At 44.8% G+C, this 24,192-nt stretch overlaps 1 protein-coding gene across 1 annotated transcript in view; it reads left to right on the forward strand.

Annotated features, from left to right (window-relative positions):
• Positions 1-24,192, forward strand: part of LOC142790406 (uncharacterized) — a 39,470-nt gene that overhangs the window by 13,871 nt on the left and 1,407 nt on the right. Inside the window, exon 2 of the mRNA XM_075885248.1 lies at positions 21,861-21,943. Coding sequence (XP_075741363.1) covers positions 21,861-21,943 — 83 coding nt within the window. The remainder of the gene's footprint in view (positions 1-21,860; positions 21,944-24,192) is intronic.

Raw genomic sequence — 24,192 nt, forward strand, 5'->3', positions numbered from 1 at the left:
GAACAGTTTACAGGCAGGATCAGTGCAAGAAAAACGAAAAACTATATATATATATATATATATATATATATATATATATATATATATATATATATATATATATATATATATATATATAAATGAATTTATATTTTAGGCTATACAGGGCGAGGTAAATTTGAGGGAATACAGCACTTGTTGATATGAACATGGCGACAGAGGGATACATTTTAAAATAAAAGACAAGGAAAATATAAATCACCGTTACGCAATGCACTCAGAATACAAAAACAGAGTCTCATGGTGAACAGAGTCAGTAGCTGACGGCGAAATGTATCGGGATTAGATATGGAGGCTATGCAATCAGGTAGGTCATTCCAAAGACGAACAGCCGGAGGCAGTGGTGATGAATTGAATGCATTAGTTGACCCGTATATGCGCATGAAGCTGAACTGATTATGCAATCTGCGCGAAAAAGAGTGAGGTGTTTGAAGTTGAAGCCTCGTTCGTTTATTAGAGGTAATATATATCTGGAACCGACAGAGAAGAGCAATATTGCGACGGCTATCCAATGACGGCAGCTGAAGGTCTCATTTAATTTGCGTTATGTTTGACGTGATGTCGTAGTTTCGTGATATGAAGCGGGCACCTCTATTTTGGATCCCTTCTACCATAATAATCAAGTAGTTTTGATGAGGAGACCAAATTGCTGAGGCAAATTCTAATATTGGCAGAATAAAGGCAAGAAAGGCTAGTTTTCGAACATTAGTAGGGGAATTTCTCAAGTTGCGGCGTAGTTGCAGTGAACGTGATGCTTTGGCACAGGTAGACTCGATATGTGAGGCCCATGAAAGATTCTCTGTGAGAAGAACACCTAGGTATTTGTAGGAAGAAGTGTGGGAAAGCATGGTATTGTTCAAGTAATAGGAGGATTCAGAGTTTACGCGTTTACGCGTGAAAGACATTACCTCGCAATTTGTTAAGTTCAGTTTCATAAGCTATTTGTCGCACCAGTTACAAATATGGTTGAGATCTGCTTGAATGGTTAAGTGGTCATTACTGGAGTTTATAGAACGGTATATTATACAATCATCGGCAAATAGACGCATGCAAGAAGTAATCTCGGAGGGTAAGTCATTAATGTAGATTAAAAATAGTAAGGGCCCAAGGACGCTGCCTTGCGGTACGCCCGAACTAACAGAAGAAAAAGGGGACGCAAGATTGTTAACAACAGTGAACTGCTGTCGAAAAGAAATGAAGTTTCGAATCCAGGTTAATGTTAAAGAATCAAGTCGTAGAGCAGATAGCTTAGAGATTAGTCGGCAATGGGGCACACGATCAAAGGCTTTAGAACAATCAAGAAAAATACAGTCGGTGTGAAGGTTGCTGTTCATGTTTGAGTGTAAATCGGTGGTAAATTCAAAGAGTTGTGTGTCACACGAAAATCCCTCTGTAAAACCATGCTGATTAGGGAAGAAAAAATTGTTCGCCTCAAGGTGATTGCACACGTGTGAACTGATCTTGTGCTCAAGCATTTTGCAGCATATGCAAGTTAAAGATATGGGTCGATAGTTGTCAGGCGAGTGAACATCTCCAGTTTTGTGAATTGGTTTTATCTTTCCTATTAACCAGTCGTCCGATAGCATGCCAGATGTTAGAGATTGGTCAAAAATTTGGCATAATATTTTGCTTGATATGGGGAGGGTGTTCTTTAGTATCTTGGAATTAATGTTGTCAATACCGGCTGATGTAGATAATTTTAGGTTGTTAATGAGTGATTCAATGCCTCCAACAGTGACAGTAATGGGTTCCATATAGGCGGCGTCAAGTTCAGGAAAAGTAGGCACATTGGACGAATCTTCCTCAGTGAAAACAGATGAGAAGAACCTGTTGAAAACAGAGGGGCAATCGGCGATAGGAATAGGTATTTTGTCAGTTCCATGTAAAGTAATAGTGTTAGTATCTCTGACCGGAGATATAGTTCGCCAAAGACTGAAGCAGGGAAGGTAGGTCTTGCGAGTAATATTTATCTTTAGCTGAGGTTATTGCTGAGCAGTAGGTTTTCAAACAGTGTTTGTATGCCCGCCATGCCCCATCAGTGCGCAAGCGTTTAGCCCTGTTGTACAACCGTTTCTTCTTGTTTCGCAGTTTGCTAAGGGAATTGCTGAACCAGGGGCTTAATTTATCGTTGGTTATGGACACTAAGGGACCATTCTGATCGACTAGCGCTGTTAATTTATCTCTGTAGAGTACCTAGCTTTATGAAAGTAGGTAGTAACTCTTTAAAAAATTGTTCTAGTTCTGTGTTAATGGGAGCATAATTTCCTCTATTGTAATCGCGAATTCGTTTTGTTGTTTTGCCAGATACGGGCTTCGGGATGCCTAAATTAGGTTGGAGGAGGTTATGGTCACTAAAACCGCTCATATTTGAAAATGAAAGTATTGTGTCAGGAGCGTTGGTGAATACCAAGTCCAGGATATTGGAAGCACGGTTGGGTTCTTTGACAACTTGGAACAGGTTGAAATCCAACGATAGATTTATTAGTTCTTGAGACGCTTGACATGAGGATGACATGTGTTCCCAGTCGATAAGAGGAAAATTAAAGTCGCCAAGAAGATATACATGGTTAGATGGGCATGACTGAATGGCATGAGAGATGCTATCACGCAAGTCCCCCAAAAAGGAATGATCAGAATCTGGTGCACGGTAACAAGCTCCAATTAATACCACACTAGATGACATAGACAAAGCTGCTTATACAATTTCGACGGAAGATTTCGAATCAATCCAATGCGAATGAAGCGTTTTCTTAATAGCAAGGAGTACGCCGCCACCGCGCCTATTTAGGCGGTCGTTTCTATCAATTTTGTAAAGGTCGTTGTGAGGTAGTACTTCGTTATCTCTTATATCTGGATTCAACCATGTCTCCGTTAGTACTACTATATCTGAATCGCTATCATCAAGAAAAGAACGAAACGTGTCACGTTTGTGTAACAAGCTTCGGATGTTCGTGTACGCGACCGAGAGTGGAAATGCTGCTTGGGGCACGAGATGCGGCGCGTGCGAGTTTAAGCTTACATCTAGCTATCTGGAAGATTGAGCAACTGTGTCATTAACGGCATCATACACATATACCTTCTTATCCAAGTGAAGCTTGTCAAGGACCAACTTGTACGCCTTGTCGAATGATCTGGCAAAAGCGACCAACTTTCTTCTGGCCACACGTGTGGATGGCGCAAAGTCTTCCCCAATCGAAAAAGTTGTTCCCTTAAGCTTACGAGCTGCAGACAAGATGCTCTGTTTGTCCCTGAATGAAGATAATTTTGCTATAATGGGCCGTTTTTTTTCAATGAAAAATTTGCCCAGGCGGTGTACACGTTCATACTGCACACTTGTAGTGGCAAGTTCGAGTTTTTCTGCACATAATTTGATGACCTTTTCTTCAGACGCTGCCCAATTTTCTTTTTCGTCGTCCTCTAAACCGAAAAATATCACGTTGGAACGTCTCAATCTGTTTTCTGCATCGTCGCATCTGGAAGTTATTTGTTGTAGCTGACTTGAGATATCATGCAAGGCATTTTGAGAAGGAACTACTTCAGGGGAAGCTGGATCGATTGCACCGGTTTCAAGAGAAGTTACTTTCGCTATAAGATTCTGGATTTTTCCATTAGTAGTTGCTTGTTCCACCTTAATACCCTGAAGTTCAAGCAAAACAGACTTCAGTTCAGTACGCAGTTTCTCAATTGCCCCCAAAGCCGATTCGAAGGCAACACCCTCTGCCTTACTCATCGGGCCGGGGTTCGATTCAACATCGCCCGCCAGCAAGAGCAGCAAGTGAACAAGGGAAGAAGATATGCATAATGAACAATTCAAGATATGTTTTTTAACGCAAGACAACTCTAATGGGCACGACACCGCAATAAGGCAGTAATTGTTCGTTTTGTAACACGCGGCATGGTTCGAGTAACTAACCTGGAAGATCATTTGTGAGCAGCGCATGGCGGAATCAGTGCCGTGCCCGATGGTGTTGGTGGCTGGCTCCAATTTGTGCTTTGCTCCGCTTGCGTCACCGGTAAACATGCCCAATCCGGGTTGCCAGGCGTTGGAAGCGGATGCATCCAGACCCGGCGGGGATCCGACCAGGACTGGACTAAGTGGTGGTGGCTCGTCGAAGTGCAGCGGGAAAAAGCCAGGCAGCCAAGAGTGTACGGTCCATAACAGTGTGGCCTGGAAGAAGATCATTTGTGAGCAGCGCATGGCGGAAGCAGTGCCGTGCCCGATGGTGTTGGCGGCAGGCTCCAATTTGTGCTTTGATCCACTTGCGTCACCGGTAAACATGCCCAATCCGGGTTGCCAGGCGTTGGAAGCGGATGCATCAAGACCCGGCGGGGATCCGAGCAGGACCGGACTAAGCGGTGGTGGCTCGTCGTAGTGCAGCGGGAAAAAGCCAGGCAGTCAAGAGTGTACGGTCCATAACAGTGTGGCCTGGAAGAAGATCATTTGTGAGCAGCGCATGGCGGAAGCAGTGCCGTGCCTGATGGTGTTGGCGGCTGGCTCCAATTTGTGCTTTGCTCCGCTTGCGTCACCGGTAAACATGCCCAATCCGGGTTGCCAGGCGTTGGAAGCGGATGCATCAAGACCCGGCGGGGATCCGAGCAGGACCGGACTAAGTGGTGGTGGCTCGTCGTAGTGCAGCGGGAAAAAGCCAGGCAGCCAAGAGTGTACGGTCCATAACAGTGTGGCCTGGAAGAAGATCATTTGTGAGCAGCGCATGGCGGAAGCAGTGCCGTGCCCGATGGTGTTGGCGGCTGGCTCCAATTTGTGCTTTGCTCCACTTGCGTCACCGGTAAACATGCCCAATCCGGGTTGCCAGGCGTTGGAAGCGGATGCATCAAGACCCGGCGGGGATCCGAGCAGGACCAGACTAAGCGGTGGTGGCTCGTCGTAGTGCAGCGGGAAAAAGCCAGGCAGCCAAGAGTGTACGGTCCATAACAGTGTGGCCTGGAAGAAGATCATTTGTGAGCAGCGCATGGCGGAAGCAGTGCCGTGCCCGATGGTGTTGGCGGCTGGCTCTAATTTGTGCTTTGCTCCACTTGCGTCACCGGTAAACATGCCCAATCCGGGTTGCCAGGCGTTGGAAGCGGATGCATCCAGACCCGGGGGGGATCCGAGCAGGACCGGACTAAGTGGTGGTGGCTCGTCGAAGTGCAGCGGGAAAAAGCCAGGCAGCCAAGAGTGTACGGTCCATAACAGTGTGGCCTGGAAGAAGATCATTTGTGAGCAGCGCATGGCGGAAGCAGTGCCGTGCCCCTACCTTTGTGGTTCTACTTTTGTTGTCAGCTTGAGCGTCCTCCGTCAGGGTTCTCGAGGCCCGATCATTGGCATGAACTTCCTGAGGGAGCACGGTGCTATCATCGACATTCGACAACGCCTCGTCACGTTCTCGACAAAAAGCGCCACACCAGAGCATAATCCCAGCCATGATCGAGTATGTCTGCGGGTAATTGACGATGCTGTGACGATACCACCGCACTCAAGTGTTATGGTTCAAGTGGCGTGTAACAAATCAGCACACAGTGAAATGGTGGCGGAGAGCAATCGATCCCTACTCTTTTCCCAAGGTCTCTGCGTAGCACGAAGCCTAGAAGACCTACAGGCTGGCCACTGCGAAGTACTTGTCACGAACTTCAGCTACGAGCGCCGACACCTTTTCCCTGGTACAGTCATCGCCTATGCCTACCCAGTAACCAATGTGACTGAGTGTTTTGCTTCCGAGGCAACCGATAATGCCGAAGCACCTCTCCGAGGCGTCGATACAAATGCAACGCTTTCTGACGAAAACATACGAAGGCTTAATGACCTGTTGATAGAATTCCACGCCTGTTTTGCACGTTCATCGAGAATCCGTCAAACATCGATTACCAAACACCGTATTATCACCTACGGTGACGCGCACCCTATATGACAACAGCCTTACCACGTTTCACCAACCGAGCGACGCGCGATTGAAAAGCAAGTGTAGGAAATGCTTCAAGACGGTGTAATACAGCTACAAGCAGCCCTTGGTCATCGCCAGTGGTCCTTGTAAAGCAGAAGGATGGTACACTTCGCTTTTGTGTCGATTATAGGAAGCTGAATAACGTCACAAAGAAAGACGTGTAACCGTTGCCTCGAGTGGACGATTCTCTTGACAGGCTGAAGCGAGCAAAGTACTTTTTCTCAATCGACCTCAAAAGTGGTTATTGGCGAATTGAAGTCGATGAACTTGACCGCGAAAAAACAGCTTTTGTAACTCCTGACGGCCTGTATGAATTCCGAGTGCTCCCATTCGGCCTCTGTTCCGCTCCGGCCACATTCCAACGAATGATGAATACCGTTCTCGCTGACCTCAAGTGGAAAAGTTGCCTCGTCTATCTAGATGATGTCGTTGTCTTTTCAGAAACGTTTGACGAGCACCTTCGTCGCCTTCGGAGTGTTTTTGAAGCCATACGATCCGCTGACCTTACACTCAAGCCTGAGAAGTGCCATTTCGGCTACAATGAACTGAAGTTCTTGGGTCACGTTGTGAGCGCTGCAGGCGTTCAGCCCGATCCCGAGAAGACTGCCGCTGTGGCCGCTTTTCCAGCTCCGACAGACAAAAAAGTCTTCGGTGATTTCTAGGGCTCTGCGCCTACTATCGCCGCTTTATTGAAAACTGTTCTAAGGTTACGGAGCCTCTCATTAGACTTACACGTGACGACACCCCATTTCAGTGGACTGACGAACAAGCGACTGCCTTTGCGGAACCGCAACATCGATTGTCATCCCCTCCTGAACTAGGTCATTTCGATGAGGACGCTGACACAGAGGTGCGCACTGACGCAAGCAACATTGGTCTCGGAGCTATCTTGGTGCAAGCACAAGATGGCATGGCATCGAACGTGTGATTGCCTACGCGAGCCGCGCTCTATCACGTGCCGAAGCCAACTGTTCAACTTCAGAGAAAGAATGTCTCGCAGTAATATGGGCGATTACAAAGTTCACGCCTTATCTCTATGGGCGCCCATTCAAAGTTGGGACCGATCACCACGCTTTATGTTGGTTGGTTAACCTCCGAAACCCCTCTGGGCGATTAGCACGGTGGAGTCTGTGACTTCAGGAGTTCGATGTCACCATCGTATAAAAGTCGGGTAGAAAGCATGAAGACGCCGACACGCTACCACGGGCACCTCTAGAATCTGACCATACAGCTGTAGAAGACGACGGCGCCTTCCTGGGGACTCTCAGTGGTGCGGACCTCCTCAGTAACCAACGAGCGGACCCCGAGTTAAGGCGTATCATCGATCATTTAGAAGGCAGCACCGCGTCTGTTCCTCGTCCATTTTCCCGTATGTTGCCGTCATTTTGCTTATGACACGGCATATTATACAAGAAAAACACCGGTGTTGGCAGCAGATCTTATCTTCTAGTCGTCCCTCAAGACCTTCGTGATGACATCCTATTAGCCTGCCACGATGAGCCGACATCCGGCCATCTGGGATACTCACGGACGCTCGACCGGGTTCGACAGCTATATTTCTGGCCAAAACTCGCAGCTTGTGTCAAACGCTACGTGAAAGGATGCCGCGAATGTCAGTGTCGCAAGTCACCACCTGTAAAGCCTGCAGGCCTCTTACAACCCATCGATCCACCATGTACGCCGTTTGACCAAGTTGGGATGGACCTCCTTGGACCGTTTCCTTTGTCTCACTCCGGAAAGAAGTGGATCAACGTCGCAACTGATTACTTGACGCGTTACACTGAAACGAAGCCATTGCCACGCGGTGCAGCATCTGAAGTCACCCAGTTTTTCATGCACCACATTGTGCTTCGTCACGGTGCCCCGTCATTCATCATCACTGACCGAGGGACAGCGTTTACGGCTAAACTGTTGGACGACATCTACAAGCTCAGTTACACGAACTAACGCAAGACAACCTCATACCACCCGCAGAGTAACGGCTTACCAGAAAGGCTGAACAAAACGCTGGCGGACATGATTCCTATGTACGTGGATGTGCAGCATAAAACATGGGACGAAATCCTGCCATACGTAACGTTTGCGTACAACACCGCAACCCAGGAAACGACAAGGTTGGCACCATTCCGCCTCGTTTACGGTCGAGACGTGCAAACCATGCTAGACGCTATGATTCCTTGTGACATCGACCAGGAAGAGCTACTAACTCTTGATGTTGACGATTACATTCAGCGTGCAGAGGAAGCACGTCAATTAGCTCGCGTGCACATAAGATCGCAGCAATGTGAAGACGCCCAAAGGTACAATATCCCCCATCGACAAGTCTCCTATCAACCTGGCGACCAAGTGTGGGTTTGGACTCCTGTGAGACGGCGAGGTCTAAGCGAAAAACTCCTGAGCAAGTACTTCGGACCCTACAAAGTTTTACGGCGGTTGAACGAGGTCAATTACGAAGTTATTCCAGACGGAGGCTCGGCAACAACCTAACGCCACTCATCACGAACAGAGATTGTGCATGTCGTCCACCTAAAACCTTATATTACGCGGTGATACTCGCCTTATTGTGCCCGTGCAGCAAACATTTCCTTTTTTTTGACGTTGTTCGTTAGGTCTCGAACGAACTGTGAACTCAGTTAATGTTTTTTTCTCTTATGACCAACCTCAGACAATTTTTTTGCACCTGCATATGCCCTGTGCACTATAGGTACCATTTCTCTCTCTCTCTTTTTTTCCTCATCGGCCCTGCTGTCCCTTGTGTATGAGCATCGATTCGATGCTCTAATGGGAGGGGGAATAATGCCACCTAGATTTGTGAGCCGGCAAGCCCTAGCAAGCCAAAAAGGGCAAAGAGAACAAAGAAGTGTGGTTAGCGCCTTGTTCTGAAGATACACGCTCGTGTCTTTCTGCCCCGCTGTTCCTGTCTTGTCTCTACGGCTTTTGGTGCGTGACAATATTTTCTAAAGTTGTTCATTTTACTCCACACTTTTGTAAAAAAAATTGAGTTTCAGTGAAAATTAACGCATCTGTCCTGATGTTTTATGTGTGCTTGATCTGTTTGGCAGCATGGTCAGCAAAATTTGGGAAGTTTGAATGGAATACATTTCCATCATTGTTGTGGTGGGCAACAAATATTTGACCGTTATGATAGCAGTGTTGGTGCCACTATTTCCCTGATGACAATTTTGTGAAATTCCTGTGCCGTGTTGGTGACAAGCTTTTCAATATGAAGGAAAACAGCAGCGGTTAGTGGCCAAGAGGGCCGAACTTGCAAAGAATTCTGGGTTGACTATGGCAGAAGTATCGGCAAATAATACCTGTGCTGAACAGGTAGCAAAAAAATTTTTTACTTGACATGCTCATGGTACAAATTGTTGCAAACATTTGTGGTATTGGCCATCTGCTATGAAGTGTAGCATTAGGTACATTGCTTTTTATGTTCTTTTTTGTGTGTAGGGTGGTAAACATTCTGTACCATACCAAAATGATGTCTGCGTGTTACTTTCACTGGCAATGCAGTCAAGGCTACAAAGCTGAACCACGCCACCGACAGTTTCGCTGCACAGCTGTATGTAGTCCCACCAAAAAAAGTTTGCTGTGTGTGACATAGGCATTTAAAAAGGTTTAGTTATTTTTAGCCGGTACTTGATAATGTCAGAAAATGATTAGTGATAGCAGGTGAAACGTATAGTCTTCATGCCGCTTCTTCATTACTCGTCGATTCGTATAAATACCTCGGTCTTCATATCACAAATAATCTGTCTTGGCAGTTGCATGTTGACTATGTAACTAACAACTCTAACCGCATGCTCGGTTATTTACGTCGCAATTTTTCATCTGCACCTTCATCACTAAAACTAACTCTTTACAAAACGCTAGTACGTCCGAAATTAGAATACGCATGCGCCATCTGGGACCCTGCCAAACATACTCTAATCCTCACCCTCGAATCTATTCAAAACCGCGCAGCTAGTTTTGTATTTTCTAGCTACTCCCGCCATTCTAGCGTAACTGCAATGAAGATGTCGCTAAACTTGCCTGATCTGTCGTTGCGTCGTAAATGTTCTCGGCTTTCACTTTTTCACAAAATATTTCATCACAACCCCATTTTAAAAGAACAGCTTTTCACAAACCCCTCCTACATTTCATCCCGCTTGGATCATGGTTTAAAAGTTGGTGTGCCATCTAGTCAAACTAATCTTTATTATGACTCTTTCATTCCATGAACAAGCAGGGACTGGAACGACCTTTCCGCCGCCATCGCCTCCATCACAGATGTAAATAACTTCAAGGTCATCACCCACCAAGAAGTGCTTTGAATGTATTGTTGCGCGTTTTAGTTATGAAACCCCACTCCTTTTTGTATTGCCCTCGGGCTCTAAAAGTAAATAAATGAAATGAAAATGAACATGAAAATGAAAACAACACTATATTCACAATTTTTTTAGTGTCAGCGTTCCCCAGTGGCATTGCATTGGTCTCCTTTAGAAAAGGAATTGCTCTTGCGTTGATGGTGCCTTCTTTCTATGTTAGCCTGCCAATTTGTTCGCAGTGTAAGAAACTTGAGAAGCTTGAATACCAGAAACTGTCAAAAGAAATTAAGCAACTGGTTGGCAATGTGTATGCCCAAGTAAGACTGACGCAACCGTGACTCTCCGTCGCTTCCGTTTTTTGTTCGGTTAGCCAGCTTACTGGCATGCGTGAGTGAGCGTATTGTTGCGCGATTCAAGTCGTACAGGAATTACCCCGCTTTCCTGCTCTAAGTGAATAACCTAAAAGTTCATTATACAATTGTCAACCTGGGGTGTACATAACTGCCGCCACACAGTATTGTGAGAAATGACCTCGTGCTTATACGGTGTTAATCAAGGAGATGGTAACGGGCAAGGGTAGTAGGTATAGACCTTAAACAATATTGATGCCATCTGTCGGGCCGTTGGGTGCATAGCCGCAATGTTAGAGGTTCGGCGCGGTGCAGTACACACCGGTTCCCGTGCGTTTACGTATACGTAAATCCTATCAACGCAAGGCATCTATTGGCTGATAATCGCAATGCGAGCGTATTGTCGAGTCTCTGGCAGCACACAAAGAGGAACTCTCAATGCTGAAGGAAAAAAGGCAAGCCGAAAATTTTGTTCTTTGTAATTTTTTTCCACATGCTCATGTCGTTTTCAGCATGGGTTCCGGCTACTGCTTCAGAAATACCTGTCTGTGTTTTCCTTTCTATGCAAGTAAGTCGTGCAATAGCATTTGTATTCGCATTCTCATAAATTGCTGCATGCCTAAACAAGGCACATTTTGCAATGTTTACGCTAGCAGCCGTTCACGAAGTGAAGGCGACTCGTACGCTTTACGCAGAAGCCACCTTCACACAATGAGCTTTATAACGGCTAATGACACGTGTCTGCATTTTGTTACATAGGGCGAGCACATCGAATGTTTGAAAAACATGCGCAGTCATGCGCAAGTCATCCCACTTAACAGCTGCTTGTAACACTCCAGAAACAAGAACAGAACATCGCGAAATGAGGACGCTTTATTACTGTTGCTCCCTGCTCAAAATGAATCGATGGCGCGAACTTGCTTCTAATTCAGCATGTGCCTTAGCCCAAAAGTAATAAACAAAACACAATCAACGAAATGTAAGCACAGGCAATTACCTGGAATAAAGTTTATTGCGTGAAGGTGACATCAGCCTGAAGCGTACGAGTTTCCTTCACTCGGTAAACGTTGGCTAGCGAAAACGTTGCAAAAACTGCCTTGCTTCGGTGGGCAGCAATTTATGGGAACGCGAATACAAATGCTATTGCTCGTCTTACTGCATGGAAAGGAGAACGCAAACGCGTATTTCTGGAGCATTAGCCGAACCCATGCTGAAAACGCCATCAGCACGGGGGAAAAACAATACTGAGGACAAAGTTTTCAACTTGCCTTTTTTTCTTCACCATTCAGAGTTCCTTTCTGCATGCTGCCAGAAACGCAGCAATATGGCGGCATTGCTTCATCCAATGCATGCCTCAGGTCTATATTTCTTGCATATAGGTCTACATAAACACACGCGAACCTGTGTGCACTGCACCACTTGAAGCCTCTAACATGGTGGCTATTCACACAATGGCCGACAGATGGCATGAATTGTGCATAACGTCTATCGAGTACAGGATTCATACTGTAGCTCTATGCACTTCTGCCGTGGGAATAGCTTTTGTGGAAGAGAAGCAACAGCTTCTATTGTGGCAGCTTTCCTGATTTTCTGTTTTGCAAGATCTTGCATGCGTTATATCTGAAGAATCTAACAACACCCCATGTCGCACTCAACTCTATGCATTCACTTGTGAGCTTGCTCTATGACACAGCACCTGCATGACTTCATGGTTGTGCTGTAGCTCAGTGTGATGAACTTCGAGAAACTTGTCAGCCGTTCAAGTCCAAAAATTGTTAGAGGAGTAAGCACTGTGCTCACAGCACTTATTTGTAGAAAAAGCATTAAATTCTACCATTTCATTAACATGTTGAGTATAGTTTCTATTATGTGGCACCCCAAAGCAAGCGGATATACCTTATTTCTCCCTTCTGGCAATTGCTTGCAGTATAACTGAAAAAACATCACATTTTTTCACTGCCACAATTGTCCAGTGGCATAGTGGTTGTCACACTCTGCTCTTTAGCACATGGTTTGAGAAGTGTCTGTTAGCGAAACAAACGACATTTAGGGGTTTATCCATTTGACTGCAGGTGCCCGCAATAACTAAATATCATTAGCTCAAGCAACAAGTTGAAGCACCTGCAATTTATTTATATTTAAAAAGTGAGCATTCAAGCTAAAGGTGCACTTCAGTGATATTATGGGTGAATGTTCTGTTATGCTCAGGTTAAAGGGGCACTGACACAAAATTTCGCGGCCGAGATAGCCTGTAGGGTTCATTCCCAAGAACATTCGTATATAATCTGCAAAATATCAACTGCAAATATAGCTGGGAAGGTACTTTAAAAGAATTTTGATGTTTGCGCGAGCCCTCGAGTTAATTCTGCCATTGACACCAACGAAGGGTTTTTCTTTTGCCGCGTTTGTTACCGCAGTCAGTATTTTTCGGCGGCTGGTTGCGAGTGCGTGGCCGTGGCGCAGTCTTACAAATTTCTGTGTATGGCGACATTGCAGTCCAATTTCCTATTCGAATGAAATTCTTGATGCGGACCGTGGGGAAGTGTGTCACAGTTTTGTGTGTTGACGTGCGTCAAAAGCTGCACACGCTAGATGGCGACAGTTGCACCCAGTTTTTGGAGCTCTCTCAAACCGAAACTGAAATTTATGGATAATAAGGGGCCTGTAAGTAATTATCTGTCGCGTGCTGCAGCAAACGGTGTGTCGTATCATGACTAACATGCCCCCAGCAACATATTTCTGCAGAAAAAAGCGAGGCCAAAGTTTTTGTGTCAGTATCCCTTTAAAATATGTATTAAATGGGAATGCATTCTTAGTTGGGCAGCATTCTTAGTTGGCCTATGTCAGGCCTCCACCACGATTCGTCCACGGCCCTCCCATAGCAACAGCTGCTAGCGTGTGCGCCTATACTTGCCCCTAGCAACCAGAGCATGTAGTCCGAAAGAGTGTAGGAAAGGTTAGGTGCAGGGCTTCACCGATAACAGGAAATGTGTGCTCGAGACGCCGCTGCGAAACGCCAACGCCGAGGGGAGAACGCTGGCACCCTCCTCATCCGCCCGCTTGCTCCTCACTTTCGATCGTTCGCTGGCTGGGTGCCAGCTCAAGGCGATGGCAGAAGTCGGTGAAGGCGAATGTCTGACGGCAACTGCACCATCTTTCAGCGCAAAAAATACATTTGCAGTTCCTCGCGATTCCCTTGGGGGCTGCATTTTTTTCAATGCACATGCCATAAAATGGTATTCTATTATACATGGTGAGCTGTGATATTTTTCTGACAGCAAAGCAATTCGTGCTATGAAGGCATTGAACTCAGTTCCTATGCTAAGCCTTTTTTTCTGACTTCTTTGTTGCTGACTTGAGGTTACATTTATGCCAGTGCGGCAGTCTGTCATTTACTTTATGGTATTAAATTGATGTCTTGCTGTTTGGCCCAATTCCTCGGAGCAGTCTGATTCCCTTAATTTGAAGCTCCTGGTCACTATTTATATTTATGCTGTATCTAAAATAAAGCAACAGCTGCTTTTATACATATTTTTCTTTGCAACATGGTTCAAACCTGAGGACAGCTATTAAAATCTATTTTTTATGCTACACAGTCTGTTACGACATGCTATTGGCCGTTCCCATCATTGCATATGTTATATAGTGAAAATAGGCCCCCTCTTTCATTTCACACAATCAACCTAAATTTGTTTACTGGGTGTATATGCTATTGGTAAAGAAAAATAACAATTCTAACACTTGAAAACTTGCTCTGAAACTTTTCTTCAGTACACCACATGTGCTGAAGCTAACAATGTGTTACTTTGAAGTTCAAACCACACTAACTGAAGTGTTGCAGCTTAGCATATCCCTGGTGCCACGATGAGGATATATGGTGTTTTTTGGCGCAAGGGCCATTCGATGGCCCAAGAGCGCCAGTTCATGGGACAAGAAATGTGGACAATGATTGTGATTAGCGGCTGTATAAGGGCCATGAAATTCCTCGCGGTAAGGCGGGTAAGAACATACAAGTACTAAAATCATGACCATGCCGTGAAAGGTGTGTGTGGTGTGAATAGATGACAAAAGTTGGTGATAATAAAAGACGGTAATGGATATGTATGGCATTAGCAGAAGTGCCTCACTCGTTCATACCCTTGCGTCCAAGATCGTGAGGCAAGTGCTTTCTTGTGTAGCAACCGCAGCGAAAACCTCTCTGGAGAGGTCGTGCTACGGAACGCCCGGGTATATGATATGAAAACTATGGATTTCTTTTAAAAACGCTAACAATGATTTATGACTAAAAAGCGGTTCCCTACCGACGAACATTGCAGGGTATAAAGGTATATGTTGTCGGCAGGGTAATGGAAAGTGTTGTTTTCTTATAGTGTCCAATTGTTTGCACTGAATTAAAATGTGAAGAACTGTTAGTGCTTAACCACATCTGTCACTTAATGGTGGATCGCCGCCGGACAAAAGATATTAGAGTGTCGTGTATGTGTGTCCTATCCTGAGTCTCGTTAATGTTACCTGTGTATGACGCGATTTTGATACTGGTGGCCAATGGCCAAGGTGTGGCTTGATAACGTGTAGTTTGTTTTGTATGTGTCTATCCCACTTGCTCTGCCAGTAGTCCTTGAGCTTTCGTTTGAGAGGCGGCTTAAGATCAAGGGCCGGGATTGATATGGGTGTAGTGGCGGTGCATTTGTGGACGGATGCAGCGAGCTGATCCGCCCTCACGTTGCCTTGAATCTCATGGTGCCCTGGCACCCAGCACACTAAAACATGCTGTTTGAGTGTGTAGAGTGTGCAAAAAATGGAATAAAGTGAGACGAGGACTGGGTTTTTGTGTTTTTAAGAGAGTGCAGAGCCGTTACCACACTGAGGGAGTCCGTATAAATTACTGCTTTTTGTATTTGTAATTGCTTGATGTGTTTAGCTGCCACAAGTATCGCGTAAGCTTCCGCGGTGAAGATACTTGTGCCTGGATGTAGAGGGCCAGTATCCGAAAAGGATGGGCCGACAGCAGCGAAGGACACAGAGGAGTTAGACTTGGAGACATCTGTAAAGAACTTAGGACTTGTATATTTGTGTTGAAGTTCCATGAAGTATGTTCGGATATGGGCAATAGGCGCATGTTTTGTAACTTCTAGAAAAGACACATCGCAGTCTATAGTCTGCCATTGCCACGGTGGCGGGTATGCTACAGGAGCCATTAAACTGTGTTCAAGTGAGACTCCAGTTTCCTCGGCTAGACTCTTCAGGCGAACTGTGAAGGGCTGCCTCATCGAAGGCCTGTTTTGAAACAGAATCGAGCTCGACAAATCATCAATAGTAGAGAATGAGGGGTGCTTCTTGTCTGCTTTCACCTTAAGGAAATAAACAAAGGACATCTAAGTTCTCTGCAGATGAAGCGACCACTCATTTGACTCAACATAAAGGCTTTCTACGGGGCTGGTGCGAAAAGCACTCGTAGAAAGGCGGATGCCCAAATGGTGCACGGGGTCCAGCATCTTCAAAGCACTTTGAGTCGCAGACTGATAAACAACGGCCCCATAGTCTGAGCGGGTGCAAATAAGGCTTCTATATAGGCATGAGACATTCCCTGTCACTACCCCACGTAGTACGTGACAACACTTTTATAACATTCATGGCTTTTAAACATTTTGTTTTTAAATACTTGATGCGCGGTACGAAGTTCAACTTGTTGTCCAAGATTAAGCCTAAGAATTTATGCTCGGCTTTGACGGACAGACGTTGCCCGTTTAGTTGAATGTCAGGTTCCGAGTGCATGCCTCTCTTTCGAGAGAACAAGTCACACGTGCTTTTTTGTGGGTTAAGTCAAAATCCCTTTTCATCTGCCCATTTGGAGACCTTGTTTAAACCCAGCTGAGCCTGCCGCTCACACATTGCCAAGTTTCATGACTTGAAGCCAAGGTGAACGTCGTCGACATATGTATAATAGAACATATTGCAGGGGATGGACAAGTGCAAAGAATGCATATTGATAATAAAAAGTGTGCAACTAAGCACACCACCTTGTGGCACGCCTCTTTCCTGGACAAATGTTTGGGAGAGAACATTGGCCACACGGACACGGAATGTCCGGTTTGACAGGTAACTTTCGATTATATGAAACATTCTTCCGCGCACACCAAGGTGGGACAGGTTTCTTAGATATCCAAAACGCCATGTTGTATCATAAGCCTTTTCGATATGGAGGAATACAGACAGAAAATATTGCTTATGGACGAAGGCGTCCCTGATCTGTGCCTCGATACGAACAAGGTGGTCTGTGGTGGATCTACTTTCTCGAAACCCGCACTGAAATGGGTCGAGAAAATTGTTTGTTTCAAGGATATGTACAAGTCAGCAGTTTATCATTTTTTTTTCGAAAACTTTGCACAAGCAGCTTGTAAGTGCAATAGGCCTATAACTCGAAGGTAAAGAAGGGTCCTTGCCCTCTTTCAAAATGGGAATAATAATAGCCTCTTTCCAGGAGGTAAGGATATTGCCAGAAAACCAGATAGCATTGTACAAACAAAGTAAGGTTTTTCGTGTTTCGATTGGTAGGTTTTTTAACATTTCATACACCACACGGTCAGAACCTGGGGCAGAAGTACTGCAGGAGTTTAGAGACGTTCGCAGCTCAGCTAGACTGAAAGCTTGGTTATATGCCTCAAATGTAGTGCATTTGTGTTCGAGTTTCTGCTTTTCTATTCTTGTTCTGTATTTTTGGAAAGTGTACGTATAGTGGGATGAGCTGGACACCTGTTCGAAGTGTGCACCGAGGAAGTTTGCCTGATCTTCCAAGGTATCACCCTGAGTGTTTTCGAGTGAAAGTGTGTGTACTTGTTTTCCTGCTATCCTACTGATCATGTTCCAGACTTTAGCCTCCTGCATGTATGAATTGATCCCTGACAAAAACTTCTGCCAGCTTTCTCTTCTGGCCTGCCGACGCGTACTCCTGCCTTGAGACTTTATTTTCTTGAATGTGTCGAGATTTTCAGCTGTCGGTGAGTTCCGAAGCAGCCTCCAAGCTCTATTTTGCTGTTTGCGCGCTTTTCGGCATTCAGAGTTCCACCATGGCACACGCCGTTTTCCAGGGTGTGCATTTGTTTGTTGGATGCATTTTTGTTGCAGCATCAATCAAAAACGCTGTGAAGTAGTTGACAGCAACATCAATGTTCAAAGTACATATGTCATTCCAACCTAGACGAGCGATCGCATAAAACTGTTGCCAGTCGGCTCTATTTATAAGCCACTTGGGAACACGTGGTGGGCACTCAGTTACTGTAGTTGTGCTCAAAACTACGGGGAAGTGGTCACTTCCATACAGATTACTGACCACTTTCCATTAGAGTAGAGGCAAAAGAGGTGGAGATACTATGCTTAGGTCTATGGAGGAGTAGGTGTTATTAGCAAGATTATAATAGGTTGGTTCTTTTCGATTTAGAAGACACGCGCTCGACGAGAGAAGGAACTGTTCGAGAAGTCAACCTCGCGCGTCGCACCGAGAGTCACCCTACAGCTTGCTATGCGCATTAAAGTCTCCAAGGAGAACATAAGGCTCCAGAAGTTCATCAATTAAAGAGTGTAAATCACGTTTTTGCAGCTGATAGCTAGGAAGAATGTAAATAGTGCAGATTGTGATCAGTTTATCAAAAAGAACCGCTCGAACAGCCACTGCCTCAAGGGATGTTTGGAGTTGTAAGTGTGTGCATGCAAATCCTTGATTCACTATGATGGCAACACCTCCGGATGATGTCATGGCATCATCAAGGTCCTTTCGAAAAATAAAGTATTTACGAAGAAAATTTGTGTGGTTTGAATTGAGGTGTGTTTCTTGTACACACAGCACTTTTGGTGAGTGTTCGTGTAAGATTTCTTGAATGCGTCAAGGTTTCTGAGAAGGCCCCTGACGTTCCATTGTATAATTTGAGTGTTCATGGTGAATGTGAAATAGTGCTGTGTGTACGAAAAGCGAGTGGCTGTTTAGACAGGGAGTTTGAGTTCACTTAACAGGGCCGTCACCAGGCCCTCTTATCTGCTTTTTTTTTGTTTTCTTGGCGCGCTCCAAGGAGCCACGCTGCTCTTTCGGCACCAAGCGTACCGACGTATCTATTGCCTCCTCGGAGGCACTGGATGCCCGCACGTGCGGTCTGTTAGTTCGAATTTCGGGCCTCGCCTGGTGAGGTGAGGCCTTCAGACCGGAGGACTCTGGAGTCTCCGGTCTCTGTTTGGGAGTAGGCGGTGTAGCCTGGGCTACAGCCGCCTTGGGGGCAGGTGCCACAACCACCGGCTCGGTATGCGCGGGCCAAAGGAGTGGCGAGGGCTGGTGCGGCGGTGCCCCCTGACGCGCCACATCAGCGTATGTAGGTCCATAGAATGGAGCGACTCTTCGCCGTGCTTCCTTAAATGTAATGTTCTCCTTCACTTTCAACGTAATTATTTCTTTTTCTTTTTTCCAGTATGTGCAGGAGCGTGAATATGCGGCGTGGTTTCCTTCGCAGTTTACACAGTGTGGCGGTTGTTTGCAGTTCTCAGACACGTGGCCTAGGGCTCCACATTGTGCACAAGTCTGGCGACCACGACAGGTTTTAGAGCCATGGCCATACCTCTGGCATTGGAAGCAACGACGAGCGTTGTATCCTGTCACGAGGGTTGTAACCTTGTATCCTGTCCCGAAAGTTTTGGTAAGACATCTAGAAACTAGAAAAGGAGAGACGGTCTTGGCTTGCTTTTCAGTTTTTTCACAGTGGATAACATGAAAGTGAGCATATGTTTCTTTTGGCTGGTTAAAAAAGTTTATATCATCGGTGCGTACCCGCTTTAAGCCGGTACGATCAGACAGTAGGGGGAATGCTCTATGCAAGCCTGTCTTATTTTGTTCAGCAGCGTTGGTGGCCACCCACCCCGGAGCCCAACGAGGGGACGCTACAAGTTTGCGGATGCTGAAACCTACAGACGCCAGCCGGACAACGCCACTATAACCCAATGCGCCTAGACCAAGGTAGGCTATTTGCACAGGATTAACCCGAGCCGCCAGGAAGTTTGGAAGTGAACGGAAGAGAGTAGAAGACAGGACAGATAAATAGTACGAGATAAAGACGAAGATGTAGGGAGAGAGAGATAGGAAAAGGCGACTGCCGATTTCCCCTAGGTGGGTCAGCCCAGGGGTGCCGCCTACGTGAAGCCGGGGCCAAAGGGGTGTGTTGCCTCTGCCGGGGGGCCTTAAAGGTCCAATCACCCAGCATTGGCTCAACCCCCAGGATTCCCTTTTCCCCGGACACGGCAAAGCCACGCACGGCTAGGCGTGGGAGGGAGCCCAAACTCCCCCGTTAGCTCGGGTCCGCGGTGTCGCTACACACCAAACGCCTTCTTGCGCAGGCGCCCCTGCGGGGTCCCTGGTGCCATGTCTCATCTTCTTACATGTTACAGCTTGTGCAGAACAGCAGCACTGTGTCTAATCTACTCTCTTGACTCTTTATATTTCTTTGTTAATAACTCAATGCTTTTGTCAGCTTTGCTTATATTGTAACATAAGCTTAAGGGAACAGTTAGATAGGGTTGTTACAAAGCTGCAAGTAACATGATTACTTAAAATACGAGCATGTAACATAGACAGGGACTAAGTAAGCACTCGTATTTCAAGTAATTGTGAATAACCAACTTGCCCAATCAGCCATATCAAGTAACAACTTAATTGGCTGTTTTCGTAACTTTTCAGGCATTTTCACTCTGTTGATGTGGCCTTGTCATTGCTTCATATGAAATTCCCCTTTTTTTAGAATGCTCATTCTGACAAAGTCATTGATTACAAGGCAGAGTTGAGCAAATTAGAAAAAGAAAACAAGGAAATCAAAGAAGAAAATGAAAGGCTCAAGCGAGACCTTGAACAGATGCACAACTATCGTGGTAAGTCATTATATTTTGTCTTTAGGAATTTTTCAAAGTGAAACAGTTAGTTTGGTTAAAGGCATTCATGAATCTGGGTGCCAAAGATGTATCACATATGCCATAAAGTCCCGAGCATGTGCCCCTACCCTGAGCAAGTGCCCCCTCTCTTTTCTTTGGGAGATTTCGAATGTGAGGTCTCTTCCCAACATTTTTACTGTTTAATTCACAGTATTTAGCCACCCAGCAAAGGCGAATAAATGCAGAGAGTGCATGCAGATTTTATAAAGCATTTCGTTGAAAGCATGGGTGTACATTCCTCACATAGCGGCTCTTCTGACACCATCTTGAATTCGCATCAGTGACTGAGAAAGAGCCCCCTCTTCAAATTTAGTCGAATTATTCTTCATTGCCGGGGGCTGCGTTTGCTCAGGATTGCACGGTCGTCTTTGTAATCCTATAGAAGAGTGAAGCCCATGCTACTGATAGAGAAATTAAGCCACGAAAGCTTTGACAACAGCAGACATTGTCAATGTAAAATGCTCATAGATCGAAAGATCATGTTAAACTTTTCTGCACACTGCTTTGTGTGCCCCACTTTGATATATTCATGTTTCCTCGTGGCTCTGAAATCGGAGTGTGAGCCATTATGTTAATGTCGCACAAACTAAAAGACTATGGAAACCCATTGCTTATGTTAAGCCTTTTTGGTGTGACATATTAACGTCAAAGTGTCTGAAGGCCAAGGACAATGGGAAGACTGCCACAAAAATGGTAACTTTGAACAAGTGGGTTTATTTGTCAATGGCTACATGCAAGACAGTTGTTCACCACATTAACTCTCATGTGCACAGAGAGTGGACTTTTTTGCATATTTTCTGACTAATTTATGCCCTCAAGACCAATTTGGTAGACTAAATCATTCATATTTTCTTTTGATTGACAATACGCAGAATTTTGAATGCCAAACCCAGATCAATATTGGTGGGCGCTGCGATAGTCCTTTAGCCATTTTGGATGGCATACAGCAAGTCGACAGACAGAAAGATGGACAGGCCAAAATTTTTGCGTTGGAAGTTTTGCAAGAACTATCGTCTCTAAAACTTCAGGTTGTCAGAGTTAATGCTCTATAGCTCTCCAAGTGGTTACTGTGCACCTTGTGATCATATCTTCATTTTGCTACATAAGGCCACAGGAATATTTTGCATTGAGTTAAATGATCAGTTTGCTTTCTTATGCCATAGTGCCAAGTTTGGGTCTATGTATGCTTGCATGTGTGACACCGAGTCTTTCTTTGTAACATTCTTTTCTGCATCTCATTAAAACACTGACTCATATTTCAGAGTCGTACCACATAGTGAAAAAACTAAAATATGTAATTGAAAAGGTTGAAAGCTCGGAAGGGCACGTCGTGAGGCCTGTTATGGTAAGTACCTCATTTGTATTTGACTTCGTTAATATTGTTCAGTTCACATGAAGACTGTCGATTCTGAAGATCACTGATGGTGAACCATTCTTAAGCACGAAAATGTGTAGCTTTATGCCAACTTCAACAAGGCAGGCTCACAGGAATATGCTGGCTTAAATTGATCAAGGAGTGTTCAAAGGGTTTTCTCAAACTGGTGTTACTGCCATTATGAGAAAATGTTGGCTCTAACCTGGATAATTTTTTTTATTTCATTGTAACGCTTCAGTAATCAACAACCAATTTTTAGGGTAACTGTTTTTACTTTTACTGCAACAAAAGTTTACACTCGGTGACCAATTGCAGAATAGTATTGTGGAAAATAGTGTGAAGCATTTGTAATCATGTGATAACTATGCAATTCTGTGTTGCAAACAGTGGGACGTGAGCACTACAGTGCTTTGTTTGTGCTCTGTGGTTCATTGTGCACGAATGCACTCTTTGCACGTGTGCCACGGCTGAATGTTCCACTACTTGCCATGAAGAGAGCGCTGCTTTTCAGCATTGACTTGTTGAATCTCTAAACAGCACAGGATAAAGTTGAGATGAATAATAATACTGATACTCTAATTTTGAACACCAGTTGCAGTGTGTAAATGAAAAACATCGTCTACATATTCCAAATGGGATGACTCCATAGTAAAACATTGAGGCTTTTTCACAAGGCAGTGTGACATATCAAATCGTTTGCAACATTTCTGCATTTTAAAAATACCCTACTGAAATCTCTTAAAGGATGCTTGAATTTGTCTCTAAAATGCCCTTCCATTTATATTAGGACCTAAATACACATTCTGGCCAGTTGTGGAATGCTTTAAAGTTTTTACTAAAGCCTGACTGTAAAATAGAAAAAAACTGTATAGAGCACGTACAAGCTTCGTACTCTCTTCAACGAATTGAAGCCAAGCCATTGTTTTTCTGTACAGTGGCAAACTTGTTTAACATCATGTGACCATGTAGTATATGAGTAGAAAATACACGTGTTATTCTTATATTTATGCATAATTTTCAATGTAAAAAGCTCAAGCTAGGAATTGGTAAATCATGTAATAATGCCATTGTTTATCGGCACTTTACTGAAGCAGATCAAAGCTGTAAATCTTTTCTAAAGAAAAAGATTTCCTAGCTGTGTTGAAACTTCTGTGTTTTTCTTCTGGTGCACAAGACAGTGGATGTTTCCTAGGCTAATTGTGCACACCTTTATGCAAGCTATCAGCGAGGCTAAATTGCGAGACTTCTGTAAATTGAATGACCAAATGACCATAAAATTGCACTAAATGCCCTGTGTATTTTTCTACACATAGCAATTTCTTATTTTAGTGTGTTTGGCATTTCAAGCAACCAGGATAGTAAGCTGAGCATACTGTATTTTTTGGGCCCAAAAAATTATTCATCCAGCAAGCATGAAATTATTCAGATTCTATAATAATAAACTCTGTGTCAGCAGGGCAATACAGCAAAGGGGTTGTGGTCATGTCAGATGGCACTTTACTTGCCTTGGCAAGGGCACCATACGACTCTTAAAGTTACTCTCAGATTAGTCATAAATTATAAAATCTAAGCAAAAAAATGTTCTTGCTCCTACTAGAGTAACAAGCATCTTTGAAGTAGAGTAGTAATAACAGCACTGCTTTCAGTAACAGACATTTATGCCGGTATGTATTTGCTGAGTTGATTGCTCATAGTGAATGTAGATAGACCAATGCAAGCTTCTCCTCATTTTTTTTATTGTGGTCACCTGAATTGCATATTTCTTTACCACCCGTTTGTCGCACACTGTCCACACATCCTCTAGCTGTGAACAGGTCTCACCGTCCCACTACTGCTTGCTAGTGTTGCTGGCACAAGTAAAAGTGATGGTGTTATATGTACAGTTGAACCCCACTACAACGAACGCTGCTTCAACGAAACGTTCATGGTTCTTCGTCAGCAGTCCATATATGAGTCGATGCATAAATATTGTTACCACAACGAATATTTTTGTTCTGCCGTCCTACTTCAACAAAATTTCACGATGCGATTCCGGGCTCAGATGTTTGTTTCTATAAAGTAAGCGCAATACTTAACATTTTGTTGCATTTTTGGATTAAAAAAATACGTCGACAAAGTCTAAAACACGTATTGGCACCACCAAAATTAACCGCTGTTCAACAAGCATGGGCATCGCCATTGCTCAATAGCGATGGCAATGAGACTGCCCTGCTTGTGCC

The sequence above is a fragment of the Rhipicephalus microplus genome, chromosome 2, assembly GCF_043290135.1.
Source record: "Rhipicephalus microplus isolate Deutch F79 chromosome 2, USDA_Rmic, whole genome shotgun sequence".
Taxonomy (NCBI): Eukaryota; Metazoa; Arthropoda; class Arachnida; order Ixodida; family Ixodidae; genus Rhipicephalus; species Rhipicephalus microplus.